This window comes from Vanderwaltozyma polyspora, genomic scaffold, assembly GCF_000150035.1.
Source record: "Vanderwaltozyma polyspora DSM 70294 KpolScaffold1043 genomic scaffold, whole genome shotgun sequence".
NCBI lineage: Eukaryota > Fungi > Ascomycota > Saccharomycetes > Saccharomycetales > Saccharomycetaceae > Vanderwaltozyma > Vanderwaltozyma polyspora.
The window spans coordinates 58,971-76,411 of record NW_001834675.1 but is presented as its reverse complement, the minus strand read 5'-3'; the positions used below and the strand labels follow the sequence as shown (position 1 = coordinate 76,411).

Genomic DNA, 17,441 nt, shown 5'->3' with positions numbered 1-17,441 from the left:
AACATGTTTAAATTTCTATTTAAATTGGCAAGAAACGTATCTCTTCCCATATAAATAGGCATTACATAAGGAAGAAGTTGTAAGCATCAATGGCCAAACTTTTCCAAGTTTTAAAGCTTGCAATGAATTTCTACCTTGAGAAATCAAATAAGTAGTTGACCAAGCAGCTATGAAACCTGAACCACTCTCTAAATCGCCATCATAGATCATAAATGAGCCCAACACTTGAGATATACCAAATAATAAGGATATCTTGGTGGAAGGACCAATACGAGTTGGTTGACGAGACCACAGTTTCTGTATTAGATTAGTATTTTCCTTTGGGACAGTAGTTGTCACTTGGAAAGAAGGAGATACCCAAGGGGTCGATAGTAACATCAACCCATTGGTCAATGAAAGATAAGGTTTAGTATCCATTGCTATTGTATTCATTATACATGCTAATATATATATACTACTGTTACTTAATAATAAAAACGTAATGTTACAACTTTAAACTTTTCTAAAGGATAAAGTGAGTTATCATAAATCAATAAAACCTAAAAATTGTAGACTTATGATCTTTCACCTCTTAATCTTCTTGCTAATTTGATATCTTTCTTTTGGATGGTAACACGCTTAGCGTGGATAGCAGCCAAGTTAGTATCTTCGAATAGAGAGACTAAGTAAGCTTCGACGGATTCTTGTAAAGCACCGATGGCGGAGGATTGGAATCTCAAGTCGGTCTTGAAATCTTGGGCAATTTCTCTAACCAATCTTTGGAAAGGTAATTTTCTGATCAATAATTCAGTAGATTTTTGGAATCTTCTAATTTCTCTTAAAGCAACAGTACCTGGCTTATATCTGTGAGGCTTCTTGACACCACCGGTAGATGGAGCAGATTTTCTGGCAGCCTTGGAGGCCAATTGCTTTCTTGGTGCCTTACCACCAGTAGACTTTCTTGCGGTTTGCTTAGTTCTAGCCATTGTTATGGATGTGTATTGGTACTGTTATTATGTAAGATACAAGAGAAAATTAAAAAGACAAAACTGCAAGAATCAAGAAGTGAGAAACTAATGAAAAAATAACGAGCTTTTTATACAACGACAATGACAAACAATGACAATCCAATCCAGTCCAATCCAGTCCAACCTCGACGATCAATCAAACGTTCCCAGAACTTCAGCTCCATTCTGACATCTACCCATTCCAATTCTCGACAACGATGACAAATATCCATAGTAAACGGACGGATTTCGAACGGTCCAACTATGACAACTGGAAAGAAACAGTTCTGGTCATGCTTAGCCTGTTCCAGCAGTTTCACATCAACCAAACAGTGAAATATCCAGAACCAAGAGCAACAAGCAGCAGCTGATCCCAACGAAAAGAATTTTTGGTGTTTTTTTATTTTTGGCGACGAAAAAAATGAAAAAAAGACGCGTAAACAACAACAACAACAACAACAAACATCACCATTCACTGAAATAACTTGGATCAGATAAAGTATATAAAGGAGATGGAATGGATGGTTAAGAGTCCAGTTTGCAATTGTTGTGTTTTCTTTTCTCATTTGTATCTCTCCTCTGGAAGCACTACAAAATAATAACAATATAACACAACAAATATGTCTGGTAGAGGTAAAGGTGGTAAAGGTTTGGGTAAAGGTGGTGCTAAGCGTCACAGAAAGATTCTAAGAGATAACATTCAAGGTATCACCAAGCCAGCTATTAGAAGATTGGCAAGAAGAGGTGGTGTCAAGCGTATCTCTGGTTTGATCTACGAAGAAGTCAGAGCTGTTTTGAAATCCTTCTTGGAATCCGTCATCAGAGATGCTGTCACTTACACTGAACACGCTAAGAGAAAGACTGTCACTTCTTTGGATGTCGTCTACGCTTTGAAGAGACAAGGTAGAACCTTGTATGGTTTCGGTGGTTAAATCGGTGTATTTTAACTATATACTTTTATATTTGTATATTAGAACCCAATGTAATATTAGTCCTTACGTTATATGCTTTTTTTTTTTGTTTTTATTCACTTCCCAACGTAGTGTCTGCTCAAGAGCAGAACCAAAACTCTCTTTTTGTCTTGTATATATTTTTTTCTATTACTACATACTACTATTTATACATCTATGTTTGATTTGAATGGTGCTGGGGGTTGCCCAGTTAGTTGTCGAATCGTAGCTATATCATTACTGACTTCTTCGAATTGAAGACTGGGCAGCGGTGGTGCACTCTTGGCGCTGTACCTCTGGCTGTTCTTGGGTTTCTTCTTGCTAGATGTATTAATGTCCTTGCCTTCGCCATCACCTCCAAACAGCAGGTTGTGCAGTTCAGAGTGGTCGCTTATATATTGCATGAAATCCGAATCAGAGTTCACATCGGGACTCATGGCACCACCTGCGGCCCCTATGCTATTCGTCGTGGCACTGGTGCCCATAATGTTCGTGTTTCCTCCACCTCCAGTGGTCGAGTACCCACCGGTTTGGAAATCAGACTGTTCATCGATATTCTTCATTGCTGATCCAGTGTTTTTAGCGGCTACTCTTCTACGCAACGATCTCCTTTCAGTGCCTGTATCAGTGGCACTTTCATTTGCAGAATCTCTGTTGTTCAGCCCACTGGTGGCTCCTCCATTGTTGTTGTTGTTGTTGTTGTTGTTGTTGTTGTTGTTGTTGTTGTTGTTGCTCTGTTGTGCGAATTCTGTATTTGAAGAAGATTCCCAGCCACTAGCGGTATGGCTTCTCGTGTTCTTCTGAAATCTGGTTCTGTTATAGTCCATTGCGTATGAGTGAGCGTTTGCCACATCCATGAGCAGTCTTTCCTCTTGCAACGATTTGATTCTATTCTCTATCGATTCGTAGAGCTTTTCTTTGCATAGCTTGACCAAAGTCTCGTATTCGTTTTTGGCCTTTTCTATATCCTCCTGGAACTCGATGGAGGAACGAGAGATACGGTACTCTTCGAAGAGTCTCAACCGAATCAGTTCCAGATCTCTATTTTCTTCCAAGTCTCGCAATCTTCTCAAAAACTTTTTGTTGTTACCTTGGTGTAATGAAGTCAAATCCGTTTGCAAAGTGGTCAATCGATCCTTGTAGTGAGTATCTCTGTTTGAGACGAAATTCGTGTGGATTTTAGAGACTTTGCTCTCGAGGTTGTGTCTTCTCTTGTCCTTTCTAGAAACTGCAGTGAAATCAAATCAAAGGAATAAAAAATTGTATAGAATGATCAATCATTGTTAGTATTTGTATTTGAAGAAGGTTGGTACCACATGAGGGGGGAGAAGGGAGGGGAAAGATGGTAAATTGGTTTTTAATACATACGTTCAGCAGGGTTGTAACTATGTGACATCATTATCGTACTCGACTATCCTTGGTGAGTGTCTACTATCGCTATCCTATATAGTCTCTTTGTAAATGTTGCAAGGTTAATAAATGCAAATAATCTCTAATATGTGTTTTCTCTTTTTTTTTGAAAATAAGTCAAACTATATTGGGAACAGTTACACTCAATTACAAAATCGAAACTATTTCAACGTTCTTATAGCTCTAGAAGTATGTTTTTAAACCCAAACAGCAATTATATATATAAACTGTAAACTGAGTACAAATTTTCTTATACCATATATAACAAGATAAAACAAAATATCCTTTGAAATATCACAGCATCAATCAATCAATTAATCAAGACTTTGAAAGCGTGCACACGCAGCGCTACCACTGGCCCATTTTTTCACATATGTCCCTATCATTGCATACGTGTGCTTACTTCTGGTATGTGGATCTGAAGGCGCTCGAAAGGACACCTTACCAGTTGCAAAGTAGGGTAATTAAAATGTAGACAATCCCACATCGCCACAACTAGTGGGTAACTGAACTGTACTATGCTATACTATACTATGCTATACTATACTATACTATATATATATAAAAAGCAGTATTCAATGGTACACAGAGAAGAATGAATGCGTCTGATCTGGATATACAACTGCAATCGTTATCTCTGTTAAACATGGACTTATTGTATATAACAAAACAGAACAGAACAGAACAGAAGAGAACTTATACATATATAATAGCAAAAAACAGCCCTCATCTGTAAGAAAAGGATGGTTATTACATCTTAAAGAAACTATGGAATATCCTTGTCCTTATATACCCCTCCACCTAGTTGCCTTTTTACCCCAACTTTACAGTACAGTATCATGAACTTCTTTAAAGGGGGGGTCACGCCTTTTTATTATTTCTCTAAATCATTTGGTATGGCATCTCCAACTTTTAGCCGCCGCCCCTCCTCCCCCAATCCATTATCTCTCTCTCTCTCTCGTGCCTGCCTGTGTAACAAACAAACCTTCCCATAACGATTACCCTGCCCCCAAAAAAAAAAAGGAAACAATCCGATCCAATCTCACCAATCACTGCCCACGACACCCACACGTGATCAACTCCGGGTAACCTCGCTCTTGTTGCTGTATGTATCTTTTTCTCATTTTGGAAACAAGCAAAGGAAGAAAAAAAAACCGATTTGAACAGAATACCAACCAACAACCAATTTTGAAAATTGTAAACTATTTAAGAACTATCTTTACTGATTGAATTGGTTTTAAAAGCAGGTGTTAGGTACTTCACGAGACTCAAGGACTGTCAGAGTTTATTTTAAATACACGTTTGTGAGACTACTGTTGTATAATTCCTGGTTTTGCCATCTCTGTGATTCTCAATTGACTGAGAACTTTAAAAATATATACTGTTGTGGGTTGTCCTATTTCAAAAATCATATTATAATTTAAAAGCATACAAGAGATAAATATATAATAAAAAAAAAAATTTTTTTTTATCTATATCTTTGAATTTTAATACTACTATTTTGTTTTCTCTTTTTTTTATATTGAATTTCATTTTTTCCACTATTATAACTTTTTAACTTATAGAACAATGTCTGATAAACCTGTTGAATCCGTTCCAGCTACCGATGCTGAACAAGTAGTTGCTGAACCTGCTTCTGCTCCTGCTCCTGCTCCTGCTCCTGCTCCTGCTACCACTGAAACTACTTCTGCTTCCGCTCCTGCTGAAGGTGCAAACGAAGGTGAAGCTGAAGCTGAAGGTGAGGATGAATCCATTGTCCCTGCTAATGCCATTAACGGTGGTAGAGAAACTTCCGACAAGATCCTATACGTTGGTAACTTGGACAAATCCATCAACGAAGATATTTTGAAACAATACTTCCAAGTTGGTGGCCCAATCACTAACGTTAAGGTTATTAACGACAAAAACAACGAAGCCAACTACGCTTTCGTCGAATACTCTCAACACCACGATGCCAGTATCGCTTTGAAGACCTTGAATGGTAAACAAATCGAAAACAACACTTTGAAGATTAACTGGGCTTTCCAATCTCAACAAAATACCACCTCTGACGAAACTTTTAACTTGTTCATCGGTGATTTGAACGTAGATGTCGACGACGAAACTTTAGTCGCTGCTTTCAAGGATTTCAAGTCTTTTATTCAAGCTCACGTTATGTGGGACATGCAAACCGGTAGATCAAGAGGTTACGGTTTCGTCTCTTTCTCAAACTTAGATGATGCCCAAGTCGCAATGGATACCATGCAAGGTAGTGAATTGAACGGTAGACAATTGAGAATCAACTGGGCCTCTAAGCGTGAAAACAATTCCTCTAATAACTCAAACAGAAACGGTGGTGGTTTCAACCAACGTCGCCACAACAACAACGGTCCTCGTGGTAACAACAACGGTGGATTCCGTCCTTTCAACAACAACATGCCACCTCCTCCAATGGGTAACATGGCTCCAATGGGTGCTCCACCAACTGGGCCAGCTGTCTTACCTCCTGTTGATCCACAAGCTGTCGATGACATGATCAGAAGAGCTCCACAAAGAGTTACTACTGTTTACATCGGTAACATCCCACATTTTGCTACAGAAGCTGATTTAATCCCATTGTTACAAAACTTTGGTTTTATCTTAGATTTCAAACACTATCCAGAAAAGGGTAACTGTTTTATTAAATATGATACACATGAACAAGCTGCTGTCTGTATTGTAGTATTAGCTAACTTCCCATTCCAAGGTAGAAACTTGAAGACCGGCTGGGGTAAAGAAAAATCTACATTCATGCCAATGCCTCCACAAGATCCAAATGGTCAAATGCCACCTCATATGATGAACGAACAACAACTTCACGGTGAACAACAACAGGATCAAGGTGAACAAGAACAATCTCAAGAACAATCTCACCAATGATTTTAATATGAAAATATGCGTTAATTATAATTTGTGAATAAATTGTTGAAACGATAATGAATCCCCTGTTTCATTATTATTATTATTATCTTACCTTTTTCCTAAACTATAGAACTATAACATCTGTGTTTTTCCCTATCCCTATTATTATTATTACTACCACTACTACTACGTCAATGAACTATTTTTCTGTACATTATTAAATATTAATAACCTTCTATTGTTAGACTTTGAATAATGACACCTGTGATTGTACTGCTATAATTATATTACCTATATTTTTTTTACTAAACCCGTTTACTGTTGATATTAATTTTTGTTTTGAAGATATAAATAGTAATGTGATGAACTTTTTAAAATTTATACTGATTAAACTATTCACATGTAAATTATGTAAAAACATCTATCTAAGGATGATCCATTATCTTCCTGTTTTAGTCCTTTCTTAAATAAATATTTTATTACAATTAATCTCATCTTGTCTCATCTTATATCCATAGATCAACTCTTTTCAATATCAAGAAAAGCAGGCAACATCTTCAATATTTGAAAAAGGTTAAAAGCTGATAACAAGATAAAATGAATAAAAAAAGGCAACTAATCTGTTGTATTTAGGTATATAGTACTGCAAGGACAGGTTCTCTATTGGATAAGATGTTTAAGAGATGTTCATTAAGGGTAGGTAGCTTTTTGCCAAGATTTTTAGCGGTCAATACCACTAGACATCTTGTCACAAGACAGATTATGCTGCAAGGCACTCCAAAAGTGTCTTCAAGAATAAATATACACAAAAGATTCTTTGCAGATGGCTCCGCTGGTGGGTATGCAATTCCTGATGAAGTGACACAGCTACCAATTGAAAAGTATCATACATTGGCAGACACAGCATTGGATGATTTAACTGACCGGTTAGAAGAAATTAGTGAAAAGTTCCCAGAACAAATCCCAGATGTAGAGTTAAGTCAAGGGGTACTGACATTAGTGATTCCTGAATTTGGTACTTATGTGATTAACAAGCAACCTCCAAATAAACAGATTTGGTTGGCATCACCAATTTCTGGTCCCAATAGATATGACTATTATCAAGGTGAATGGGTTTCATTAAGAGACAATACAAAGTTGTTGGATGTGTTAAGAGATGAATTACAAAGAGCTTTACCAGATACCGAATTAACATTATAGCCCTGGAGCTAAATGTACTAGAGAAATTGTCATATATGTATAGCTGTATATTTATGCCATCTCTTATCCATTAAGATGTGATGATTTCTTTTATTCGTAAATGCAATAAATCTGTAAATATGTAGAAACTAAAAATCATTAATATATTATGAACTGCCAATTATTGAGAATGATAATCAATACAATTCCGATATCCACTGAATATTTGTTCAGCAAATGAAACCATATTGTAAAGTTGCGATAATAAACTTGGAATCTCTAAAATTTGTTCAATTTTATTAATTCTTCATATATCCCCCATGCAATACCTGCACTTAGTGCTTTCCTTGTTAGTCTCATACTCAACCCACTGAACAGTTTGAGGATACCTTCATTTTTGATGATCGATTTGAAAGTGAACCAAACGTTTGTATATCTTTTAGGTTCTAATTGCATTCTTGTCTTTATGGTATCGAATGGAGCAGTAATTGTAGTGGCCAAACAGGCAGAAAGTATGGCACTAGTGCTATTTACAAGTGTTGAGGTGGAAGTCAGGTAACTTCCATGTTTATCAAATTTAATAAATTTTCTTGGTAATAATTTTGGAACAACTTCTTTAGCTTTTTCATATAATAAAACATATATACCAGAATATGGGGCATCTCTTACTAAAGTTGGACCAAATCCACGGAAGAACCCTGGGATTCTTTCAGATTGATAAATATGCTTTACCGCTTGTGATAAGCTTGTATAACTATAAAGAGTAGATTCATATCTTACTTTTATCACTGTCACGGGCATTGTCATATAGCCAACTGCACCTCTAGCCAATGCACCACTGATTAAATTTTCATATGTGGTTAATTTTGGTAATAGACTACTCTTAGATGCCCCATCGTTATAGTTAGTCTTACTTTTAGCAATTGCAGTTCTCATCAGATTAAGTGAAGATAAATATAAAGCACTCCCTAACGAAGTTCTGATAGCAGATGGCAAAGTACCTCTCCATAACTCAGAGAACCCTTTGGAATTCTTCACTATTGACCAGATGCTTTGGCTCTGATGCTGTTGTATTCTAGTCTTCAGCAGATCTAAAGGTTGCAAAGCAACAGCAGAGGTTAGTCCACCAAAAAAGCCACCAATCAAATGAGTCCTAGTCTTTGTAGTATTAGCCATACTTCCACAACTAATCTGAAACAAACAGATTATATATATGTAACTATATATATATCGTTCCCTTGATAGATGTTACCTTTTACAAATCGAAACCTAAAACCTTCCTAATTATAGAAATCAGCTCTTCCTCTTAATATGTTGCAAGCTTTAACTGAGATCTAACCTAACTTCAAATAGAAAAGTCCTGTAACTATAGCAACTTAAAAAGATGATAAATATCTATTCAATAGCGTCAATGCTTATGATTACAACAACTTCTTCCACCTTTACCAGTTCTAAACCTTTATACATCTATATATAATTATTCATTTGGCTTATTATATCTTTTATATTTAGTATATAGAAATTTGGAGGGTTATTTAACGTTAATGGAGGTTCGTTATAACAGATGGTAATTACTTCTTGGTTCGACCATTTGGAATGAAATGTCAATGGGTTGTTGTCGATTGATATATTTGATGTTGGAGTGTTGATATGATTGCTGAAGTTTAATTCTGATAGATTATCGTAGTGCAGACCTTTTCCGATATATTTGATATAACATTCTTTGAAAGACCAGAGATGAGCAAATGATTTGGAGGTTGTTACTGGATTTGAGGATTTCAATAGTTCTAATTCGTCTGGGCAGAATATTGTGTGGAACAATTCTTCATCACCAATGTGATAATCGTTCGTGGATGCGATATCTATTCCAACTAATTGATTTGAATGAAGGTGATGAATGTGATGAGGAAGTTCTTCACTTTGGGAGTAGTATCTTATAGCAAACATCCCTACTAGTCTATCTCCATTAGACATATTGAATGCTATTCCTGGGGTTTCAGGTTTCCCATACTCATTGGTGGTGAAGCTTAATGATTTGAAATCTTTAATTTTATTTGGACTTAGGATAGCACAGCCAAAAATTTGCAGGATCCTATTACACAAGCTAATGTACTTTGATTTTAAATTTTTCTTGTTTATAACGCCCAATTGCCATGCCATAGGTAGTAATCGTAATGCTTGTTCAAATTCAAAGTCATCCTTCAGGAATTCAATTGCATCGTCACTGGTGTCTATGAGAATAACCAAACCATTGGCTATTGGTGTGTTGAGAAGCTGTTCAACAGACACGTCAATGAACTCATCACCGTTGTTCATAATTACAATAATTGTTAGATTGGAATGAACAAAGAAGTTGGTATATGTAAAGTATGACTCTTGGTTTTATTTAAACTATAATGCGTTGCTACAGCAAATAGGCTAAACCAGAAAAAAAGTGGTGGGAACTCTAAACTGTTGTGATATGATTCCAATCAGTAGTTCGAGTTAGTATTAGATTAGTTCTTTTGATAGTATTGTTATAGCATGCTGGTGCTTGCGATAGTTGGCTTCATTGGTGGCTGGTAATGACTAGTTTATTAATGGAATTGAAATGTACGACGCTACCAAATATATCATGTGCTAGAGAGAGATCAACAGCTTTTGATTCAACGTATGCATTTCTAGTTAAGACGGAACCATGAAACATATACATGGGGGCCATAGAGGACAATTATAAGCTACATTAAAACTTTCAAGCAACATTAAGTTCATACCATCTATCTTCCACTGAAAAGGTGAGGTCATCGAGTACCATACAAACGAAACATCCAAAATAGCAAAGGCATATGCTCTTTAAGATCTAAAATAATGGCATGTTGTGAATTGGAAAAGGTAATGACTGAGTAATGAATCTAATATTTTTGCCAAATCAATTCAATTGTTAAATGAGTTCCTGTACTCATCGTCTAGTCATCTGTAAATTGAGATTAAAATTAGGCAGCTATGATTCAACAGACTCTATCAGTGCTACTTATTCATACGAAAAATTGCTCAATTAGTTTCCAAAAATATTCAACATGAACAACATCTAAGTTGAATGGTCTTGATATATTGATGAGTGACAATTGAATTGATTACCATATGTTTTGTATAAACCTTAATATGTCTATTCCCTTTTTCACGTGATCAAGAAAGAAGAAAACTCACGTGATCATCTCCATTCCTCAATCAAGTCAAAATTACTCATCAATTGTGACCAAAATTTGTTCACAGGTTAATAAAAGAGAGTAACTTCATCGATGAGAATACGATGATTTGTTCTTAAAAGTTGGTGAAAGTTGACAATTTCAAGACATTAGGCATCCCATTGTATAGTCTATTCTAGTTTTTGAGCTGCTGATTGGTTTATTTCTTTAAATTTCTAATAGGGACAGAAAGAATTGACAGGAAGATAACAGACAATATTTGATATTAATTTATAAAAAAATAAAAAGGAGATTGATTAATCTGTAATTTAAGTATGTCTACATTTGGTTCTGTTTTCCGTGTCACTACATATGGTGAATCCCATTGTAAGTCAGTCGGCTGTATAGTTGATGGTGTTCCTCCTGGCATGTCATTAACTGAAGATGACATTCAACCTCAATTGACTAGAAGAAGACCTGGTCAATCGAAACTGTCAACTCCAAGAAATGAAAAAGACAGAGTAGAAATTCAATCAGGTACAGAATTTGGTAAGACTTTGGGTACTCCAATTGCTATGATTGTTAAGAATGAAGATCAAAGACCTCATGATTATTCTGATATGGATAACTATCCAAGACCTTCTCATGCTGACTTTACATATTTGGAAAAGTATGGTTTAAAGGCATCTTCAGGTGGTGGTAGAGCTTCTGCCAGAGAAACTATTGGTAGGGTAGCTGCTGGTGCAATTGCAGAAAAGTTTTTGAACCAGTACTCAAATGTTGAAATCGTTGCATTCGTTACCCAGATTGGTAAAATTAAGATGAGCAGAGATCCATTTGATCCAAACTTCCATCAATTGTTACAAACAATCACTAGAGAAAAAGTTGATTCTATGGGTCCTATTAGATGTCCTGATGCTTCTGTTGCTGGCGATATGGTAAAAGAAATTGAACATTATAGAGGTTTGAATGATTCCATCGGTGGTGTTGTCACTTGTGTAGTTAGAAACTTACCTGCCGGTCTAGGTGAACCTTGTTTCGATAAACTGGAAGCTTTGTTAGCCCATGCTATGTTGTCTATTCCAGCTTCAAAAGGTTTTGAAATCGGTTCTGGTTTCGAAGGTGTTGCTCTGCCGGGTTCTGAACATAACGATCCTTTCTACTACGATGAAGAAGAAAAAAGATTAAGAACAAAGACCAACAACTCCGGTGGTATCCAAGGTGGTATCTCCAATGGTGAAAACATTTACTTTTCAGTTCCATTTAAATCAGCTGCCACTATTTGCCAAGAACAAGAAACCGCTACATATGACGGTAAAAGTGGTGTTTTAGCTGCAAAGGGTAGACATGATCCATCTGTCACTCCAAGAGCTATTCCAATCGTAGAAGCTATGACTGCTCTGGTCTTGGCTGATGCCTTGTTATTGCAAAAATCAAGAGATTTCGGTAGATCAGTTGTTCATTAAATGCATTCCTAACCTTCACGTTTAAAGACCCTCTATTTCTCTCCCAAAATCATCCTATGCAAAATATTACCGTCAACCACTCCCCCATATCATCTATTCTGTATTATATTATACTTCCATTATAATATTCTCTATTTCATTATATAAGTATTTGGGATATAAAAGTTATATACAATTTTAATTGAAAAGTTTCTTAAATTAATTCATGGAAAAGTCAATTTTTGGACATTCCATTGACAGTAAACAATATCATAAACACAATCCTCTTCATTGTAATCATTTCAATCGCTATCTTTAATAACTCATCTTGGTGTCATTACTGTCACCTTATCATCTCATCTCATCTCCCATTTAAAGAATTGTATCACTAATTACGTGAAATATCTTGATATATCGATTTGAAAAGTTTATTCAAATTGAAACTTTAAATATAAACAAGACTGAACTAACAATGCAACTAAAGGAAACTATTTAAATAGAGCCTTTTGAGATTGGAGGGGTCAATTGAGGTCTAGTGGTATACTTCGAGGTATTTAAGAAGGGTTTATATAAAAATGGAGGTTGACAAGGACGTTTTATCCAGGGATTGCCTTGTTGAGTTTGCCAATGCACTAACCGATTATAGAATCGAACAATTTAATGATATAGAAAATGTTGATCCTTTTGATATAATTAGACAGTTCCGTTCTGTTATTGCGAAGACTTCACTTCAGGCAAGTTCAAATATTGAAGGTTTGGATACCGTTTGGAATTCAGATTTGGTTTTAGAGGCAAATTTTTGGCACTTAGTTGAAATTTTATTAAGTTTTAGGACTTCACAAGAGTTTCTTGATAAAGAAAGTTCGATATCATCAAAACCTTATAATTCCAGTATAATTTTCGAGAAAGAATTGTTGCAAAAGGATAAAAATTTATATCAAATTTGGTTAATTATAGTTTGGATTGAAGGTAATTTCCCATTTGTAGAGAAACCTAGTAATATACCTAGTTCAAAATGGACAAATACTTTAGTTACAAGTGGTCTAATGAGCTCAGATTTGGATTACCCATTGAGGGATTGTTCTGTGGTTATAAATGATAAGGACAAGGCAGATGATCACGTTTTTTACAAGTATGTCTATGAATTACTATTATGTGGCAATTATGATCAAATCTTCGAAGAGTGTAAGTTATCTGATAATATCACTTTAAATATGATTATGTGTGGTATGCAAGAATATGTTGATCCATCGATTGACGTACAGTTAAAGGATGAATTTGAGGTACAACAAGGTGTAAAAAAACACTCTTTATGGCGTAGAGCTGTTTATAGTTTATCGCAAAACGACAAACTAGATAAATATGAAAGAGCTATTTACAGTTACTTAGCTGGGGATATACCAAATGATGAAGTATTACAAACATTGAACTGGGATTCTGAATTATTGGTTTATCTAAACCAAATATTAAAAATCGAAGTTGAAAATTACCTTTTACAGAATGGAAAGGTAAATAATGATGAATTAATTTTATCGTTACCATCTAATACAATGGATTTACAATCTATATTAAATTTATTGTCAGCTAAGCATCCAGAAGAAAGTGAGCATCCAATTAGAGTACTAATCGGATCTGTTATGTTAAATACAATTCCTTCAGTTTTGCACTCTTCAGTTTCCATGCTGATGAACGTCGTTACTGGAATAGAAAATGATAACGATATCTTTGGTGAACCTTACTTGTTAAGAGTTGTTACACATATGACAATCTTCTTAGAAATTCTTAACCCAGGCACTATATCTGAATCAGATAAAACAAAATTAATTACTGCATATATTAGCATTTTAAAGTCACAAGAACTTTATGATTTAATACCAATTTATATCAGCTTCTTGAGCCACAATGAAGCTATTGAGGCTTCCTCATTCATTTTGTCAAACCTAGAGGGCAAAGACATAAGGAAAAAGCAATTAGAAATATGTAATTTCCTTAAGTTACCTGTAGAAGATATGTTAAAAAGAACGACACAATGTGTATTCGCAGAAACTGAATCTGAATATACACCTGTTGGTGACATAACAATTTCATTTGAAAGTTCTGATATTGATAGACATTTGATTCTTGGAGTAGATTGGTTAATTGAAGGAAATTTATATGAAGATGCTGTGGAATCATCAATTGCCTTATCAAGAAGATTCTTATTAAATGGTAAAGTCAAATCGTTGGAAATGTTTTTGGATGAAAAACCTATTGATGATTTATTAAAAAATTACCAACTCTCGAAAATACATGAAATGGATGTTGATAGTACAGAAGATACATCAGTGCTAGAAATACAACAATATCGATATCTTATCAACATATTTAAACAGTATATGGAATGGGAAAAGACAGTTAAATTGTTAAATTCAGAATCAAATATTCCAAGTATTATTGAAAAATTTCAAGAATTTTTCCAAAGCACATTTAAACTGATAAAGACATTTTTAGTAGATTTAACTGAAAATATTGATCATAAAGATCATGACATTTTATTTGAAATTAGAGCATTATACACACCATATTTGATAATGGAATTGCATAAAGGTCTCGTTGAAGCAGCATCATTACTAAGAATTCCAAGGTTTATTAAAGATGCTTTAAATATAACCAACTTAGTCGCTAACGAAGATGACAAAATTTATTTACTATTCCAATCAAGTGGTAAGTTAAAAGAATATTTGCAATTGGTTGCTCAAACTGCTACCTTAACTCCATAGATTAGATATTGGAAAGTACGATATATATAATCGATTTACTTTATAAGATATGTATTAATACTGAACAATTTAATCGAAGTTGTGATATATACTCCCTCTTTTGACCAGTCTCTCGATAAATAATCAATTTCGATATCATTCAGATAAAGGGTAAAACTGAATAGTTGCAATATGCCCATTAATAAAGATATAACGCATCCAATTTCTCAAGATTTTTTTCATTGATTTTTGTTGTGGCTCATAGTGTTGTTTTTATAATATTCCAATTTTATCCACTAAAAATATGTATTATAAATTATAAGGCTATTTTTAGTCATGTTTTATTCCTATAAAATAAAAGAGACAAATTATTCTATATTAGTAACAACAGATCTGTAATCTATTCTTTTATTCAAATTCCAATTTCAATAAGATTGTACTCTATGATATTTTGAGTTCTATAAGTGTAAATTTTTGCTTTAATATTTTGTTGACCCAATATGACTTATAATCAACAAAATATATATTTGAATAAAATTGATGTCTAAATTCATGCATTTTCAAGGAGTATACAAACATGTAACTACTAAAATATATTCATTATATGTATCTGTAACTAAATTGACTATAATTGTTCTTGTCGAGTTTTTATTTCCTTCCATAATTCTAAATTTTTTTTGGCATAATCTTTTAAGTATTTCGAATAGTTACGCAAAATTTCATTCAGTTCTTTCTCTCTTTCTTCAGAGAATTTGGTTAATCTATCTTCTTTAATTATTTTTGAAATATCTTCCAGATCATGTCTCGCTACCTGTTCAGATTCATTTAATTGTTCTATTTCCTTTATTAGATTTGCCATTGTCGTTTGAGGGTCTTGTTCTTGATAATTGATGGTCTCCTTTACCATAGCTGCAATTTTGTTAAATCTGTTTAAAAACTTTCCCCCATAGGAAGATGATTGTGACTTCGAAGCTTGTGGCTTTTTTACCGAGGATTCATCATTACCAGAAGCACCAGAAGCAGTATTCCCATTCCTTGGTTGGACACCTCGTTGAAGTTCTAATTTATGCAATTGTTGTCTTTTGGATTCTAACGAGTTGATTAATATCTCCAATTGGACTCCCTTTAATTTTCTATATTTTATTAATTCTTTTGCTGACCCTGCCATCCTCACAGATTCACCCAAAGGCTCATTTATATTATAATATAACAGGCCTACCAAAGCTTCTAAATTGGATGCAGCATCGTCATAGGCGTTACTCATATATGTTAGCTGCTCCGCCAATTCAGCTTCACAAGCTTGAGCACTAGCGAAATGGGCAAATGTATCCGATAAGTCTTTCATATCATGTTGCATACCATAAAGTGATTTTGTTATTTGTGTGTTATGTTTATAAAATCCACTTTTTAACAGACTTTCGTATTGTTTATGTTCTTGTTCAATGATGTCAAAACCATCTTTTCGTTCAATCGTCTTGGTATCTGACACTTTTTCTTTTGAAGGTAAGATATGAGAAGTGGATGGAACTGGTAGGCATGCATGTATTCTTGTTGTATTAGTAGGATCCAATGGATTACACTGTAAAACACTTTTAGGTAACATCGAAAATGTTGCTGAACTGTTAATGAAGTCATTCCAATTTATATTATTAGGATCAAGAAAATCATAGATAATGGGAGTTTTTAAAATTTCTTCATCTTGTAATAACTTGTTCAAAAAACTTGTCAGCATCCTAATTCTATGTCGTATAAGTTTTTCATCATTATTTGTAACTGTACCATTTATAACTGATAATACCAAATCAACAGAACCAGTGCCTTCTGAAGGCAACAAATAATTAGATTTTGATCCGGCTATTGATTTACTATAATTCTTCAATGTTTGCTTCTCTGGAATGGGTGGTAATAAGCTGGTTGGGAAAAGTTTCATCAAAACACTCCTTAAACTCTCAAAATCGCTATATCTCCTTCTCACAGACTGATCACCCCATTTGATGGTATAGGCTACATATGCCCTTCCTTGACCTTCAGAAACTTTGTTGGCCTCCAATATTTGAACTCTGTCATTAATCAATTTTATATCAGGAATTATACTTTCTTTGACTTTTTGATCTACAGTATTGTTCGCATTATCCAAGCCAACCGCCGTATCAGTGACTGTGCCTTCTTTATCCTCAACACTAGCAGTTACAACATCATTACCGCCATCAGCTTCAGTGGAAACTATACCTTCAGTGATGGAAGTATCAGGGGCAGTTGCAGTTAAAATCTCTTCATCATTATCGCTATCATTGTCTTTATACTCTGCGTTCGGATTAACTACATCTGTCAATTTAGTAGCCGAAGTATTAGCCCTAGTAGACTTGAAAGATTCATCATCTTGATCTAAAAATGGGTTATCATCCCCATCTATCCTCTCATGTATATTACTCTGATGCATGTCACTAGTATGAACACTTGCTAACGATTCTGTCAATTCTTTACTTTCTTGCGTACTACTACTTCTGCTACTACTGCTATTTCTGCGTTTATCCATAGAACTATTCCCAGGTGCGATCAAATCACCATCAACACTCGACTGATCGGTAATCCTCTTACCTGACCCAAACCTATTCTTCTTTTGCTTCATTTATACCTTTAATAAGATGCTTTGCAAATTAAACCTTATCTAAAAATCCTTTAGACTTAC

The 17,441-nt window shown here is 34.7% G+C and overlaps 11 protein-coding genes across 11 annotated transcripts; 5 read left to right on the top strand and 6 right to left on the bottom strand.

Annotated features, from left to right (window-relative positions):
• Nucleotides 1-15: 15 nt before the first annotated feature.
• On the bottom strand, nt 16-432 carry AIM19 (Aim19p; the record flags this gene model as incomplete). The annotated part of the gene is made up of 1 exon (XM_001645656.1): nt 16-432. One exon carries the CDS (start codon nt 430-432, stop codon nt 16-18), a length of 417 nt encoding a protein of 138 aa, XP_001645706.1.
• Nucleotides 433-554: 122 nt separating this feature from the next.
• Nucleotides 555-965, bottom strand: Kpol_1043p37 (histone H3; the record flags this gene model as incomplete). The annotated part of the gene is made up of 1 exon (XM_001645655.1): nt 555-965. One exon carries the CDS (start codon nt 963-965, stop codon nt 555-557), a length of 411 nt encoding a protein of 136 aa, XP_001645705.1.
• A 641-nt stretch (nt 966-1,606) lies between these two features.
• Kpol_1043p36 (histone H4) lies at nt 1,607-1,918 on the top strand (the record flags this gene model as incomplete). The annotated part of the gene is made up of 1 exon (XM_001645654.1): nt 1,607-1,918. One exon carries the CDS (start codon nt 1,607-1,609, stop codon nt 1,916-1,918), a length of 312 nt encoding a protein of 103 aa, XP_001645704.1.
• A 185-nt stretch (nt 1,919-2,103) lies between these two features.
• Nucleotides 2,104-3,335, bottom strand: SDS3 (Sds3p; the record flags this gene model as incomplete). Its single annotated transcript, XM_001645653.1, has 2 exons — nt 2,104-3,164; nt 3,305-3,335. The coding sequence occupies 2 exons, from the start codon at nt 3,333-3,335 to the stop codon at nt 2,104-2,106; spliced, it is 1,092 nt and encodes a 363-aa protein (XP_001645703.1).
• A 1,580-nt stretch (nt 3,336-4,915) lies between these two features.
• PUB1 (Pub1p) lies at nt 4,916-6,244 on the top strand (the record flags this gene model as incomplete). The annotated part of the gene is made up of 1 exon (XM_001645652.1): nt 4,916-6,244. The coding sequence occupies one exon, from the start codon at nt 4,916-4,918 to the stop codon at nt 6,242-6,244; it is 1,329 nt and encodes a 442-aa protein (XP_001645702.1).
• A 654-nt stretch (nt 6,245-6,898) lies between these two features.
• On the top strand, nt 6,899-7,426 carry YFH1 (ferroxidase; the record flags this gene model as incomplete). Its single annotated transcript, XM_001645651.1, has 1 exon — nt 6,899-7,426. The coding sequence occupies one exon, from the start codon at nt 6,899-6,901 to the stop codon at nt 7,424-7,426; it is 528 nt and encodes a 175-aa protein (XP_001645701.1).
• Nucleotides 7,427-7,684: 258 nt separating this feature from the next.
• Nucleotides 7,685-8,581, bottom strand: HEM25 (Hem25p; the record flags this gene model as incomplete). Its single annotated transcript, XM_001645650.1, has 1 exon — nt 7,685-8,581. One exon carries the CDS (start codon nt 8,579-8,581, stop codon nt 7,685-7,687), a length of 897 nt encoding a protein of 298 aa, XP_001645700.1.
• Nucleotides 8,582-8,872: 291 nt separating this feature from the next.
• On the bottom strand, nt 8,873-9,721 carry LYS5 (holo-[acyl-carrier-protein] synthase; the record flags this gene model as incomplete). The annotated part of the gene is made up of 1 exon (XM_001645649.1): nt 8,873-9,721. The coding sequence occupies one exon, from the start codon at nt 9,719-9,721 to the stop codon at nt 8,873-8,875; it is 849 nt and encodes a 282-aa protein (XP_001645699.1).
• Nucleotides 9,722-10,904: 1,183 nt separating this feature from the next.
• On the top strand, nt 10,905-12,035 carry ARO2 (bifunctional chorismate synthase/riboflavin reductase [NAD(P)H] ARO2; the record flags this gene model as incomplete). Its single annotated transcript, XM_001645648.1, has 1 exon — nt 10,905-12,035. The coding sequence occupies one exon, from the start codon at nt 10,905-10,907 to the stop codon at nt 12,033-12,035; it is 1,131 nt and encodes a 376-aa protein (XP_001645698.1).
• Nucleotides 12,036-12,589: 554 nt separating this feature from the next.
• NUP84 (Nup84p) lies at nt 12,590-14,773 on the top strand (the record flags this gene model as incomplete). Its single annotated transcript, XM_001645647.1, has 1 exon — nt 12,590-14,773. One exon carries the CDS (start codon nt 12,590-12,592, stop codon nt 14,771-14,773), a length of 2,184 nt encoding a protein of 727 aa, XP_001645697.1.
• A 604-nt stretch (nt 14,774-15,377) lies between these two features.
• ATG20 (Atg20p) lies at nt 15,378-17,381 on the bottom strand (the record flags this gene model as incomplete). Its single annotated transcript, XM_001645646.1, has 1 exon — nt 15,378-17,381. One exon carries the CDS (start codon nt 17,379-17,381, stop codon nt 15,378-15,380), a length of 2,004 nt encoding a protein of 667 aa, XP_001645696.1.
• Nucleotides 17,382-17,441: the final 60 nt, after the last annotated feature.